Source organism: Pelecanus crispus, chromosome 2 (assembly GCF_030463565.1).
Source record: "Pelecanus crispus isolate bPelCri1 chromosome 2, bPelCri1.pri, whole genome shotgun sequence".
Lineage (NCBI taxonomy): Eukaryota > Metazoa > Chordata > Aves > Pelecaniformes > Pelecanidae > Pelecanus > Pelecanus crispus.
The window spans coordinates 16088313-16103811 of NC_134644.1; the positions used below are offsets into that span (position 1 = coordinate 16088313).

The window sequence follows — 15499 nt, forward strand, 5'->3', positions numbered from 1 at the left end:
CTTTGAAATGGTTTACACTAATATTATGGCACTTGGATGCATTAGTTAGAGTCTTCATAGATGTAATAAAAGAAAACCTTGAAAATTAGTTTTATCTTAATTTATTTGTGGCCTGAAATCCTTGAGAGAGTTATTTCTTACTACCCATATAGGAAAGCATATGACTTTGTATTTTGCACACCATCAGAGAGCACAGATTCTCATATTCCCATTCTTGGACTTCCATATGAGGAGTTTTTGTAACTTGCTAAGCTCGCAGAATTTAAGCTTTGCTCTCCAGTTATCCATAAGAAATGCAAATTGCTAATGCAACTTCAGTTTCTATCCAGTAAGTGTGCCCTGGTGAAAACGGTACTGCTGTTTTTACCTTCTGTTTTGCTGATGAACGGAACAGGCGCTCCATTTACTCCTGAAGCAAGGAAATTTCATGTATCTTGGTTGAAAGATTGTTTCACCCAGCCATGAGTCTGTACCATTTGTATAGCTGATGACAGCATGGAACAGATGCACCTATTTCTAAACATCGTGATTATTTGGAATGTAGGAGATTGACCGTAATATGAAAACTAGTAATTTATCATTATTACATTTCTGTTTCTAAGCATAATTATCTTAATCTTGTTACAGAGCATTGAAATGAACTGTTAATTATGCTATGTAAAACATCTGCCAATTAATTTTTCCTCATACTCTTTGAAAGTCAATAGTGTTTCAGTAATATTTTGCTTTTACAATTGTGATTCAGTTTGTTTCCTGAATTCAGACCGGCAAGTTAACTTTCATATAAGCGTGACGCTACAAAAATAATAATTATCGTATATGTAAGTATTTTGTAGGCAGTGTTGTCTATTGGTAAAAAGAGATTCAAAGTTAGGATTCAGGATTTCATTCCATGATTGTTACACTCAGCAGCATGGCAAAGCTTCAGTTTTCCGTTCTCATTTGTTTTTCTGTCAAATTGCTGTGAGTGAGCAGGATGTGATGAATTTTAGTGAGTGCAGGATTCGTAACAGTGACATAACAAGAGTGGTTGGTGTGTTGAAACAATATATAAATGTGTAGCATCCCTGATAAAAATTGCAAATGGGATTGATTTTTATTTTCTTCTGAACTCAAACATCTGATATTCCTGTTATTATCTAAATTTCATTTTGATCACCATGTTTATTCAGAACATGTCGTGGCTAAACCTATGAGCATTTTTGGCTTCAGTTTGTGTTCTTGCCATAGACTCTTTGTGTGCGGTTCTGAGTAAATTAGCTAGCTACACTTTTTATGCAAGAATTCATCACCTGTAGGAATGGGGTGATGCCACCATGGTCAGAGGCATTTTGTGAGAACTGATGCCTAATTATTTTTGTACGCTTTTTGTTCGCAACTTTTTCGTGTTACGAATGTGAGAGATACAATAGCAAATGCCTAGAAAGACATAATTTATATTGATTAATGGATGGAAAATTCTTGGAGCTTAGTCTTGGGGAAGAAAGCACTGTCAGTGTTGAGCTTTAAGATGGTGGTGTTCTCAGTGCCTGTGTGTTTGTTTTTTACTTTTGGTAAAAAGCTGTTTGTATTACGTCAAGATATGTAGTCACTGGGTACATATCCATAGCTGTTTTTCAAAAGCTGTAAGTTAAGTTCTCACCACCTCATGTTTAGCACCTATACAGAACTTCAGCTTTTACAGCAGCTTTGTATCACTCAGTTGATGCAAGTCTTCCTTTGCACAGAACCTTCTTTGGGGAACAGTTTAGAGCTTCATCAGTTTCCATTGCTGCAATAGGTGATCCAAATGTCTGAAAATTGAGCCAAGATCGTACATTGACTAATATCAACCTACACCACCAGCAGCGCTGATTTCATTAGATACAGAATGAGTTTATGGAAAGAAGAGAGGTTTGGCTGATGATTAAGCTGATGCTGTTATTTCCTCCATGGTGTTTAGGAATACTGCAAATAACCGGTGCTGATTATTTTTATACCTTTTTATCTTCTAATGGTGTGAGGCACAAGGGTGATTACAATGTTGTACAAGCCGTTTTGGTGCTATTTTGAGTGGTTTCAGATTGTATTTTTAATAAAGTTGTGACATAAGAAACAGATCACTGGCCATATGAAAGAAAGATGTAGTGAATGTGTGATCTTCTGCAGGATACTGTTGTGTTTACAGTCGTTTACCACAGGAGGTACTCTAGTATTGAATAGCATGTTCTTGGGCATTAATGAGGAGAGCTGAGACGTTAATTCCTAGTGAATAATTAATACAACAGTTGAGTGACTGTGTTTATGAATGCTCTTTGAGTAGTCTCAATTTCCTGGAACGTTCAGTGATGATCCGCGTAAACTTCTGTGTAATGCTGTGCTTGGGAGTGACCCTCAGGCTCATAATTTTGACTCTGTCATCTGCAGGTGATTTACCTGGGCTGCAGTGTGGCACACCCAAGCTGGCTCCATGCAGCACTGCGGAGCAGCTTTAGCCTGATTTCTCAAAGCTTGCATTGATAGCACTTACCGGCCAATTGCCAGTTTCGTGGAAGGCAATGTGCGTGTCCCTCCACTGAGGTTCTGTAACAGGGTTGCCTCAGTGCCACCGTTGCAGAGTCATCCTGAAGCTACACTGGTGTGCACATCATTCACCGTTATTACACTGTTTCCTATGTTATTTTGGGTAATAAGTCGACTGGGTAAGGCATTTACAATTCAAACAACAGATACAGGGTGTGAGACTGAAAGGGGCCCCCAGATCCTTTAGTTGGCCATCTGCTTGCACAGGCAATAGGGTTATCAGGTTCTTTCAAACACTTGGCCTAATTTAGGTGAGTGCAAAGTTCACATTGTTGCTTAAAATTCCTATTTAAACCTCTGAAAACTCGTTGGTTTTGTGCAAAGCTTGTTTTAGTGCACTGCTGGCTTTAGACTCTTGGTGTTGATTCTTCCTTGCTATTAAGTCCAGGGAAAACAGTGAGATGAAGTGGTTTGCCACGGTTGCCTGAAAGCCTGCAGCAGAAGTAGGAGTAAGACACAGGTCAGCCCCAGTGCCCTCTACGGGCACTGCCTCATGTGGAACAAGTTTGTTGCCATGGTCTTCTACAAAGGCATTATTTCCCTTTCAGCTTTGCTTTTCTGTCTGGCTTTCCCAGACACACTTTATCTGTTTCTTCAGTCTTTCAGGTCTTGTGCATGCAATAGGCCAGTGAGAGAAGTATAAAGATTTTTAGGGAGCTGTGTCATTAGTGTGTTGGGCATTGAAGTTTTTCTTGAACAAGGGATAGTGCAGAGAGCTGTAGCTTTACAGGCTTCTTTGGCAGAGCAGACACCTGCTGTGTATCTAATCCCTTGGTTTTCACTTCTCCAGGATAAGCATCCTGCAAAGAAATGGAGTTAGCGTTACAATTGTGTATTTGTTTCAGAACGTACAGTAGGAGCACAAAATTTGTGTAGGAACAACAGTTTGGAACAGGGTATGTTGGCCTGAATAAAGTACAATCATTATGGTAGTGGCAACAGACTAGTCCCTGTGTGGAGTTCTGAGATGCGTAACCAACAAAGTATTTCTAGCAGTCTGATCGGTTGATTTGAAACATAGAATCTCAACTGCTTAAAGCAGTTTCTACGACAGCCCAGATCAGAGTGTTAGCATTAGGGAGAGAGAATAATGTTAGCATAGACAAGCAATGACTGCCTTATAGAGACGAATAACAAACATGTGGATGTACTTAAACATGGGCTTTTGCAAAGCTTTGATTTTCATACTAAATGAAAATCACATGCTAGGAGTTTTGTGCTTTGGAAAACATTTAATTTTTTCCTAAACCATTTTTTTAATCCATCAAAAACATTAAACTGAAGACACTTTTGAATGTGGAACATGCTTTTTGATATTAAATTAAATCCTTAAAATGGATATAACTGGAAATGTAACAGGCCCGTTTTGCAGTATTTTCATGAGCTAGTATTTCTGCATATAAATACATACCAGAGTTAATCCACATATAATATGCAAAAAACTTTTACTTGATGGGGTTAAAATTAAAGCAGACCACATTTCCCATAAAATCTCAGAATTCAAATTTATTTTTTGATATTTAGCAGCTGCTGTTTGATTTGAACGAGAGTGCAGTCTTTGCCAGATGTGACATATTAACTTAGCTAATATGAATAATGAGTCTCAGTGTATATGTGCAAATAAGATTCATTAGTGTTTATCTAACATATGGGAGATATTAAAATACTTAACCTAGGAGGAGTTAGAAAAAGAGAGAAAGCATAAGAATTTTAGTTGTTTAGTTGGCTTAAACCCTGTATCATTTTATAACTAGGTAAGTAGACACTTCAGGCCCTTATAACCTGTAATGCAACACATGATTGTTTGATTTAAAGAAAAAAAAAAAAGCCAAAAGGCCTTCTTGTATTTCAGGAGGAAACCGGGTTGGAGCATACGTGTCACTATTGGATCAGTAGGCAGGCTTTTCTCTGCCGGAGGTCCAGTTTTAAATCTGAACGAGCTGCTGTAGTTATATTTATCTTTAATGCCTACCCACGGCAGGATGCATCAGCTCTCAGTTATTCCTCCTCAGGAGAGGCCTCGACTGAAGTTGGAGAGGTGTGTTACAGGCCACCTACATTGTTCTGTTTTCAGTACCTCCAGCAGTAATACAGCTACATTTTTATAAGTACTAAACATCACCCCCCACAAAAACGTTGACCACGGATGCTATTTTGCTTCCTTAGAGCTGCTCAATTTACATGTTCTGCATTTGCATGTGTGATGGCATATGATAAAAGCGAGAGTCGTCATCTTCTGGTGTATCTCAGTTTAGAAGGTGGCCTGATATGACAGCAATGTTACCCACCTAACTTGAAGGGCAGAGTCATCTCTGATGTCAAGAATGTTTTTGCACAACAGCTAAGTGAAATCTCCTGTCTCTTGAATCTGTCATGCATGCTTTAAAATAAGAATTCTATTTTGTTATAGTAATACTGAGACAAATTTTATTGGTTTCCCAATGTATAGGAGTTATGATTGCTTAGTATCATGGGTGCCTTGCGAGAAAGAATAATTAATTCTATGTTAAAAATAAAGATTGAAAATATCCTGGAAAAGGCTGTGATGTTAGGTTGGAATTCCTCATTATTGGAACCAAATGACTAAACCTGGGATTTTGCAAATTCCAGTCCTTTTACTTTTCTAGCCTACCCTTCCTAGACCAGGTGGGCTCTTAATGTCCATGGGACTTCAAACGCATCTTTCAAGAACTTGAGATTTTCAGTCTGGACAAATTCAAAAGAGAGAAGATGCATTTGTCGGGCAAAAGGTTGATAGGTTAACAAAATAATAACTAAACAGAGGCTGACAAGCTTAGGGCTGTGATATTAGAAGGCTGGACACAACAGGATTTTGGGGGCAGGTAAAGTGACTAGTGTAGATGGGGTCATTGGAGGCGTTAGGTAGGGTTTGTGCTGTAGTTACATAATTTATCACGTGAATTTCATCATCATATAAGATGGGTTTGTTTGTGTATGTACATGCATATGCGTGTGCATGCAAAAGCCCCGTAAATGTTTTCATGTGTGTTATATACATGACTTGGAAATACAGGTTACCCTCTAAGAGTGGCGATACAGAGCTTTATTAATTACTTCGGTGAAAGAAAACAGGAGTGCACTGGATTTTTGCTGAGACTCCCATGATTGGCTTATTTCTTTTATCTATACATAATCACAAAGTAACTTGCAGACAGGTTTCAGTGACTTAATAGCTGCTGAGAAGACAGCATGTCTAAGCTTGCAAGAAAATGAACTTTGCTGGAGAGAATGCAGCCAGATTTGTAGCTGCAGCGAGCCTCTTCGGGAACTCGTCCCAGCTTGATTGAAAATTGCTTCCCCTGTTAGGTGGGAGGAGGTTTTTCTTTGCTGTTAAGTTTCTTTTTTTCACTCATCTCATGCTCCTTACTCACCAGCTGAACCCTGATGAGATTTTATTAAGGGAAGAAGTTCCAAGCAAGAAATTTCTTCATAGTATTTAAAACATAAAAGGATAAGGAGGAGATGTTGTTACTGACATGATAAAATAGACTTATTGCACTTTTAGTGTCAAGGTCTGTTTTAATGTTGTTTATAAAATTAAATCCAGTTTTATGATCAGATCAGAAACCAATGTTATGTAGAAGAGAAAAAGAATTTCTCCCCCCGTTTATCCGATGGCTTTTTTTAATCTCTGTATGTATCGAAGCATGGCCATAAGTTGACTCTAGTCAGGAAGTTTATCTTTAAATTTACGATGTATTTATGTTGCATTTAAAAAGTGAAAATCTGATTTCAAATGTCGTTTAGCATAAATTGATGCTAAGTATGAATTTATAGCAAAAAAAAAAAAGTCACCTACATATTTTATCACCAGTCGAATTTTTATTACAAATTACATACTTGAGCAGCTTCATTCATCCAGCTGAAGTCATTTCAGATGACCTTTTCCTCAGCAGACTCTGTCTGAACGGAATATTGTTCTGCTGTTAATTGTTTTGGACACAGTGTGTGAAAAATCTTAAGGGAGTTGAATTTTGTTGCTCAGGGTTCACAGTACATAATTCTGCTTGCGTGTTTGCTGCTGGCCTGTCAAAGTATATGAAGGAATAAATTTCTCCCACAGATCAACTAATCATGAAAATAGTGTTGAGGTGTTTGATTGACATAGCAAAGCTGTTAATTTAGAGTATATCAAGATCAAATGGAAGTTATTGCAATTAGGAAGTGATTGTGTTCTCAGTTGAAATTTTTAAATTTCAATTTCAATTGCATTTTAGGTTCTTGTGCATTTTTATGCTGTCTCATGGCTATACTAGGGAATTTCTATGGTTTGTTACATTTAGATACTTAATTTCAGTGCAAATTTTACTTTTTTGTAATAGCTGATATTTAATTCATTGGAGAGAGTCGCACTACGTGCAGTGTTTCTGTACTCTAAAGGGCTTTAGGGAACAAAGGATTCAGCCAATCTGAGGTTTTGTTGTTTTTTTTGTTTGTTTTTGTTTTTACAACTTTGGTTCAAAATATTATGGTACCAGGCTAAAATCTTCCTGCTTATTTCTCTGAGAATGGCTCCTTTATGATTGTTTAGGGGTTCCTGATCACTATATAGTTCTGTTCCAAGGTTTGTATGTATGGAGTTGTATTCAATACATCATATATAGTAAGACCTTTTTTGGTACCATGGTGTGGCACAAATGTTAGAGTCAGTACTTCTGTATCCATAGTCCTTGAATCAGTTCAGTTATTCTTGAAAGCCACGGTTTTCTCCTAAGTATTGTTAGGAAAAAGGGTGTGCTATCAGAAAGAAATGTTTGTTCTCTCTATCACTTTCTTTTTTTAAAATCTATATTCAAGCATATGGTACTGACAGATGCCACACAGATTCTAGAGGGCAAAAGGCTTCTCATGTCCCTAAAATTGAGGACACAGGTATGGTGGTGAAACAAGCTGGCTCAGTTGAAAAAAGCTGTGGATACCCAATGAAGTCCCTAAAGCAATTTAGCCTTAGCCCAGTAATGGTAATTTTATCTTTGGATGAGTTGAGCAATTTTCTCATGGCTTCACTACTTCTGTTCCAGTGCTGAGACTGCTTTTTCTCATTTTTTCACATGCATGATCTACTCACTCATGTGCAGCTGCTAAGGAGAAGATTGTTCCAGGTTTAGGCCTTGAGTATCACCTCCACACTCAGGTGTCTGTAGCCCAATATTAGCATTAGATCTTTTCCTTATTTAAGACTGTAGAAACCAAGCAAGCAGAAGACTCACATTAAGAATAGTGTGAGCTGATAATGCAGCTCTTAGGTCTCGCTGAAGTAGCACAGAGGCCATTAGCCAAGTCCTCGGGGATGCTTACTGAGATGCTCTCTCCAGCTGACCCTTTGGCATAGAGAAGTGCACCCGGTAGGGACGGGCTGTGCAGGGAAGCAGTTTTGTTCTCTGCCCTGGAAGGGAGATGGCTGTGGCTGAAGTTCTGGCATATTTTTTAGAACATTAGAAAATACTGGGAGAGGGGGAGATTGATTGTAAATTTATGATAGCAGTAGTAAAATAAAAACCAATAAGTTTACGTGCTTCCTTGGATTACCCATACATCCTACCTTGGCTTTATCTTCCTTTTGGTTCGCAAGCTTTCATTCCTACTATTTATTAAGGAATATGAAAGCGATCAGTGTTACAGAAACTAAAAGGCAACATGCATCTCTCTCAGATTGTTTTATTCTGCAGCCACCTGACAAAAGATGCACCTCAAATGTATGCTGTAACTAGTGCTTTTGTGACCCAAACAGGAAAATTACGGTTGTCATTTTCCCAAAATTTGGGAAATATTTTTTAGATCCAGTATTTTTTCCATGGGCACAGTGCACCTTTCCGTGCCTGACAGCTAGCACATATCATGCTGATTTGCATGGCCAAGAGGTGTGTTTGGATAATGGGACTCATAAGGGAGCCGGCTTAGCTATGGCACTTCGATAGGGTGTGTTAATTTTTTTTTTTTTAATTTATGAAGCATTATGCTTTGTTGTAAACAAAAGGTGGTTAAAGACAAGCAAATAGTATCTAACGCTAAAGAGAAAGGGCTGGTGAGCACATTAAGGTTCATGCTTTTAACGAGGTGGAAAAAGATAGAGCTCCCGTTTTTGTTCCCTCAGCTGTTCTGGTTCTCTCAGCAGTCTGACTGCCTTCCCATGTGACATTTTTGCATTGCATTTCTAGGTCAATGGTGACACAACTAGCATGCTTGTGCCCAAATTGATCATCTCAGTCTGCTGTACTCCACAAGCCTTTCACATCCATCTTTGCCGTAGCCTGTGTTTGCATTTCAGAAGAGCCTGTCAGCTTTGCCTTTCCTCAGGTCTTAAGAAATGGGGACGGCTCAGCAGGCACGCGTTAACTTCTTATGTGTTTTGTCCTGCTGCAAGTAACTGGGAGTAGAAGAAAAATAGGAGGAGCGAGCTTTGCAAATAGATGAGAGTGACACGGGGAAAATGGGTATAAAATCTGTGTCAGTAAGAGAGGTGACGCATTTGCTAAGGTTATGAAAAAAATTGGCCAGATTAATTCTTCCAGAGAAGAACTGCCAACCTTAGGACATTACTGTGCACCTTCTGGTGGATGTTCTCTTACTCTTTCTCCTTCATGTGCGTGAGAAATAAACAGCACAGCTGGGTTCATGAGCATCTTTCTGGAGGCCAGACACTGGGCCCACTGCGGAGAATTGCCTTTAAGGGCATGACATGTTTTTTTAATTGATAAAGTTATAACTAAAAGTGGTTTAAACCGTTTTGCTATAGCTGAAGGATGGTTGGAGACAAGTGGACAATGTCTGCTGCAAGGGACAGGGCTGGTGAGCAGCTCATCCCTCATGTTCCTCCTTTCAGGAGCAGCCTCTTGTGTGCAAGCACTGCTCCTCAGGGCCTGACCATTTTCTTTCTGGGGTGCTGTGCCCATGCCTACTGCCCCCACGAGTGCCAGCGCTCTCTGGGGACACCCCAGGGCCCCCCGCTCCCAGCCCGCCGTCACCCCGAGCTCGGCAGGAGGCGGAGCGAGAGGCCGGCCTCCTGCACATACATGGCTTCCGAATGCATGGAAGGGTGTCACTGAGCAGCACCTTGCCAGGGACACGGGCAGGTCTGGGACTGGAATTCCTGGCGTTCAAACCCTGGAATTGTCCCAGCCAGGCTAAAACTGGGTGTGGAGGGCAGCAAAGAACCAAAGATGTGGGTAAGAGGACAGAGGTGAAGGGCAGAGCCGGGAAAGACAGGAAACTTGGCATTAAGAGCTGGATTTGATGCTAAGCCTGGCAATAGCAGAGAGATGTGCTGTTGCAGATCGCAGCTGTGTAATTTTCTGTTTTTCCTAACACAGCTAGTTTTAAACGAAATGAGGTGAATGAGTAATTTTTGAATTTAATTTTCTTGCACTTAGTTTCTCCCCATGACTGCAGCGCTACCATAGATGATGATGATATTTTTTAAATTCTGTAGGTTTGCAAATAAGAAAATATTTCTGATGCAGCTCTCTTTTGGCTAATAAAATAGCAGCTTACGTGTGAGTTGGTATTAATGGCACATTCAGTAATGACACATGATTCGATTATTTTACTAGACAGAGAAGCACTTAGACACAAACATAAGATATTTCTGAATCTAGGCTTCAGCTGGAGGTGATTGAAAATACACTGTTTGTGCATGTTTCTTCAAATAATTACTGTGGAAAATATTGTGGCATTGTAGTTAAAAGCAGGTTTTTTAATGCTAATAGCTGAGGGAAGAGAATTCCCAAAGAGAAATGCTCTTCTGTAATCCCATGTTAATCTTCCCGACAGAAAGCAGAAGAAGAGGAGCTTGTCCTCACACCTGATGGCACCAGGGAATTCCTGACATTTGAAGTTCCACTGAATGACTCTGGATCAGCTGGACTTGGTGTGAGCGTCAAAGGTAACCGGTCAAAAGAAAACCATGCCGATTTAGGAATCTTCGTCAAGTCCATTATTAACGGTGGAGCAGCATCCAAGGTGAGAGGGAACATCTGAGTACCTTTGTCTTCCTCGGTTTTCCATAATAAGGCTGTTTTGAAAATAACCACGGATTCAAGAAGAATGAGATTGCTCTGTAACTAGCTTTTTGCAATTACACCATCAGAGGTAACATTTAGATTTCTGCTGAGATTCACGTGTTTGCGCATCCCAGGATTTCAGCAGCCTTTACAGATTCTCGGGAAGGATACAAGCAATCTGGTACAGTTCAATTAGTACGCTATTTGTGCAAACAGGTTATGGTAATAGCTTGCAGTGCAAATCTATAATTGGAATAGACATTTCCTACATGGCTGCAATGGAAGCTATTATACCAGCGTTCATTTGGCCATAAACTATGAGGACTAAGCATAGTTGTTTGATTATTTTTATTTTGTTTTTTTCCTCTCTCCAGCAGATGAAGATTCTTTTGTGCATGTTTTATGTAACCAGCTATAATCTTTCATTTTCCAGGATGGCAGGCTTCGAGTGAACGATCAACTAATAGCAGTAAATGGAGAATCACTGTTGGGCAAAACAAATCAAGATGCTATGGAAACTTTAAGGAGGTCCATGTCCACTGAAGGAAACAAACGGGGAATGATTCAGCTTATTGTGGCGAGGCGAATAAGTAAATGCAATGAGGTAATACGCTTTTGATATCAGGACTGGGAGTTTTCACTTCTAAGGTATTTGTGTTTTAGGAGATGTCATGTTTCCTCTGAGACCTGGAAAATAATATTTGAGAAGCTAAAGAAAGAGAGAATTACAAAGTGATCTCAATTTTGGTGTTAGACATGCTAACCTTATTACCGATCAATAAAGTTTTTCTTTTGAGTATTTTCATCAATGAATAACAGGAAACACTGAATAAAACTGTATTGATTTTGTAATTGGGCCCCACTGTTTGCGTGATTTTTGTTCTTTGGAGTTTTTTACGTAGGTCTATTGAGTCTTTCATTTATAGACTTAGTGTTAACTGACTTGCTTCTTCATCACTTTCATTTTTTTTTAAATTAAGAGTAGAGCTCTTAAATTTCCTTATTTTATTTTATCTAAGCAATTAAAAGCTCCATTTAAAGATTCTGCAAAATTGATGCAAATAATTCTGTTATTTCGGATTTTGAATATGTTGTGGCTTGGCCTTCATTGCAGGGAAGTATGAAATACTGAATTCAGGGTGAAGCAGTGATTCTTTTTCTGATAGTATTTGCAGCTTCTGTCTCCTCCACTGGACTGTTAATGTGTTGATGTTTTGAAACATTTTCATGTTTTCTAATAGTTTATCTTCTAGATTAATGTAAACAATGCTATGTAGTAGAAATGTGTGCGGATATGACGCTGAGAAGGACTGCAGATGCTGTGGAGAACTGAATTAGACTTCAAAAGGATTTTGACAAACTGGACAAATGCACTGAGTTAAATAGGGTGCAGTTGAATGGAGGGTCAGGGAAACATCTGTTCTTAAGACATCTAAAAGTCATTCTTTCATTCTTGTTAACACTGGTCTTATCAGAAATGTTATTTCTTGAGCATCATGCTTCAAAAATGCTGTGCACAAATGGGTTTAGTACTGCTGCTCTTGCCTAGGGGGAAAGGGAGTGGTTCATTTTTTAATGCATAAAATTGATCTTTAAAAAAATCCATTTCATAGCATATTATAAAATCCTGTTTGAAAAGACACTAGCGTCTCTAAAAGTATTAAGCTCCTCTTCATTAACTGCTTATGCACAGCTTTAATACACATACATGTGTTTATATATACACACTGCTAGAAAGCCAGCTTGGATGCACACAGTTTCTCACTTGGTGCTGAAGGAATTCTGGCCTTTTTATATTTGGTGATGTCCTGTTCTAGACGTAATTCTGAACTCAGACTCCAGAGAGCACAGACTGTCCTTTGGAGACTGTTTCTTATTCCTACTCAATTTCAGATGAATTTTATATGTTACTGCATAGAAAGGGTGAAATATTTTAGATTATTTCTGTGTTTAGTATATATTTTTTTTTTTCCCCCCAAAAGGGTGTGGAAGATGTTCACTCTTCCTGTAGTGAAAGTCTTCTAGAACAAATGTGCTAAGACAGTGTTTGTAAACGTGATGGAGCAAATCCAGCAATGATGAACCAAAGACATTGCTCCTTAAATCCAATAGATTTTTTTTGCTCGCTCAAGAATAGTTTGATGCCCTACATCTGCTTAACATTCATATTCAGATTTAAGAAAAATATTCATATTTTTCTTAGAAAAAGAAAAATTTCTTAAAATTCCTAAAATATTCATATTTTGCAGAAATCATATGGCAAAAATGGCACAGCCCAGTCTACAGTATATGTGCTCCAAGATGAAAGAACTGATGTTAGAACCAGATTTGGATACACTAAAATGTATCTGTAGAGGGAGCAGGATGGGCCTACTTTACCATTTTTCGTGGATTTTCCCAGCTCCTCAATGAGCTAGTGAGATGAGCCGTGATAATTTGGGAAAGTGATGATATGCAATTATTGGTGTACTGATCATTTTCACAAAATAATTTTTGCAACTATTTTTTCTCAGGAATTCTTGCTTCCATCACATTCATCCAAAGGAAATAACGATGTCAATACTGTTTGCATATTTTAATATGATGAAAGCACAACTACAGCTTGCATGGCCATAAAGCTGTTTACCTGCTGAGCTGGCAGTATTCAAGAAGCCGGTTTGCTGAAAGTCTTGTGATGTCCAGACTTGAATGAAAGGAAAAGTGCAGAGGGAATTTTTTTTTCTTGGCATTTTGCAATTAAACCCTGGTTCCTTGTTCAAGAATTGGATGGATTTAAACTTTAGATATCATTAATCAGATATAATATTGATTATCTACGGTAAATATTATTTATGGATCGTGCAGACGTGGCACTTAGGGACGTGGCTTAGTGGTGGACTTGGCAGTGTTAGGTTAATGGTTAATAGTCTTAAGGGCCTTTTCCAACCTGAATGATTCTATGATTCTATGGATACCATATAGGAGTATGGTATGCAGCTATGTTAGCCCCTAAGTAATGGATATGTGGACTGAGACCCAGCTGGAGAGCAGCACTGCACAACTGAGCATCGCAGTGATGTTCACTTTCCCATGGAGCATCAGATATTGGCCATATCTGGCAGCCTCAGCTGTATTATGCTTAATTCAGCAACTTAGATTACTTAGACGAGCTGGCACACAAGCTGTCCCCTTGGAATACTCCTGTAGCTGCCACCAGCCTAGTATACAGTCTCAGCAAAGATTTTTTGGTACTAGAACGAAAAATGAATGACACCTGACTGGCAGCAAATTCAGGAGCTTGCAGATTAGGAGTAAAAGCATCAGAAGGGCAGACTGTCAGTCTTGATAAATCACACCTTTTACCAGCATGTTCCTCAGAAATGGGGTTTTACTATTTTTTCTAAAATACGAAAAGAAACGTTTACATTTTGAGAAAGCATTTCCCTCATGTTTTCTATGCTTTTCTCTCTTTTGGTTCTCCAAAGGTGTCACCATAAAATAACAACAGCAACAAAAAAGGTCCTGTTCAACAGATTTCTTTCCTGTGTTGATTCAGCATTGTATGTGCCCACCTTATGGACAAAAATATAGCTTACGCTCTTGTTAGTCTTGCAGAACTACAGTTAAGTGGAATGAGCTCGACTGCATTCCCTTTTGCGCATCGCCAGCAGCAGTGTTGATTCTGCTCCGTTCCAGTGGCATGGTCAGTCCTGCGCCGCAGCGCGAGCTCAGGGCTCGGCGCCCTGAGATTTCCCACCGTGCCACGGAGCAGCCACAAGTGTCTCGGAAGGGGAATCTGTACAAGGCACGATAATGCCAATGCAAAAAAGAATTATGCTCAACGTCTGGTTGATAAAAACATTTGCTACCTGGCTGTTAAAAACCCAACAGCAAAAAAAACTAAAAAACCAAGCCTTTTTTTTTTTTTCCTGGCTTCAAGTCCAGTTATTGTTTTGCATTTGCAAAATCAAACTGAGTTCTTTGGAGATAGATAGGCAACCCAGTCTGCTTTTTTTGTTGTTACAATTGAGTTTGAATTGGATTTTAAGAAAGTTAGTAGTATGAATACTGTTCTTTTGGTTTTAGTACTCATTTTCATAATCAGCCCTAAGAGGGCTGCAGGGAGGGGAGAATTCATTTGACAGCACGGTTCTGCAGAGTGCCATTTCTCTGTGTTTCAGTTCAGACCAGAATTTTCATGTGCATTTTGTATTTTGGTTGCTGTCTAGAAGAGAGGACGGTCAGCCCCTGGTGTCCTGGGTTTAGAGAGGCAGGGACGGTTGCCTCGGTGGGCTGCGCAGGAGCTGTTTCTTGGTCAGAAAGCTTTCTTAGGCTTCAGAAGCCAAACTCTACTTAACTGGAGCGTGAAACTTTCACAACTCTGTGAAGCGAACCTCTGATACTCCTTTTTCATGCCAGCGTTACTCTGATACAGTTTCACCAGTTCTCAGGCTATAGACTAAGCCTCCAAAGCAATGATAGTAACAATGAAAATGTACATAAGTACCATAAGAGTATTATCTTGTCTGCAGAGAGGTAGTGAGGAGATCATTTACATCATCAGCTCTTAGATAACTGTAAACTCAAAAGAGACCGCAAACTTCCCAGAAGGTAAAAAGCGTTTTCATGCTGTTGTGGTTTTACTGAAGAGCAGCCTGTAGAAAGAATTTTCATTGACTCACCAGGAGACAGAGTGTAATCCATCCAGGTTTTCAAGTGAATTATCTTGTAGTAAATATTGATATAAGCATAGAGTGAGTGGTAGTTACGAATGAACTCTGAGCCAAACCTGTGTGTCTGAGTTTTTCTCCTGTTTGCATTACGTCTACACAGAGTCGGGTAACATAGTTAATTCTGTAAGCTGCACTAGTACAAACCTTGCAAAGCTTTGTTTAATATCTCAGCCACTCCAGACAAAATCATACAGTGAATATTTG

General features: G+C 39.2%; 1 protein-coding gene across 8 annotated transcripts in view; it reads left to right on the forward strand.

Moving 5' to 3' along the window:
- Positions 1-15499, forward strand: part of PARD3 (par-3 family cell polarity regulator) — a 462728-nt gene that overhangs the window by 268491 nt on the left and 178738 nt on the right. For all 8 annotated transcript variants that reach the window (XM_075704957.1, XM_075704960.1, XM_075704958.1 and 5 more), the window contains 2 exons: positions 10354-10542; positions 11017-11187. In XM_075704957.1, coding sequence (XP_075561072.1) covers positions 10354-10542; positions 11017-11187 — 360 coding nt within the window. The remainder of the gene's footprint in view (positions 1-10353; positions 10543-11016; positions 11188-15499) is intronic.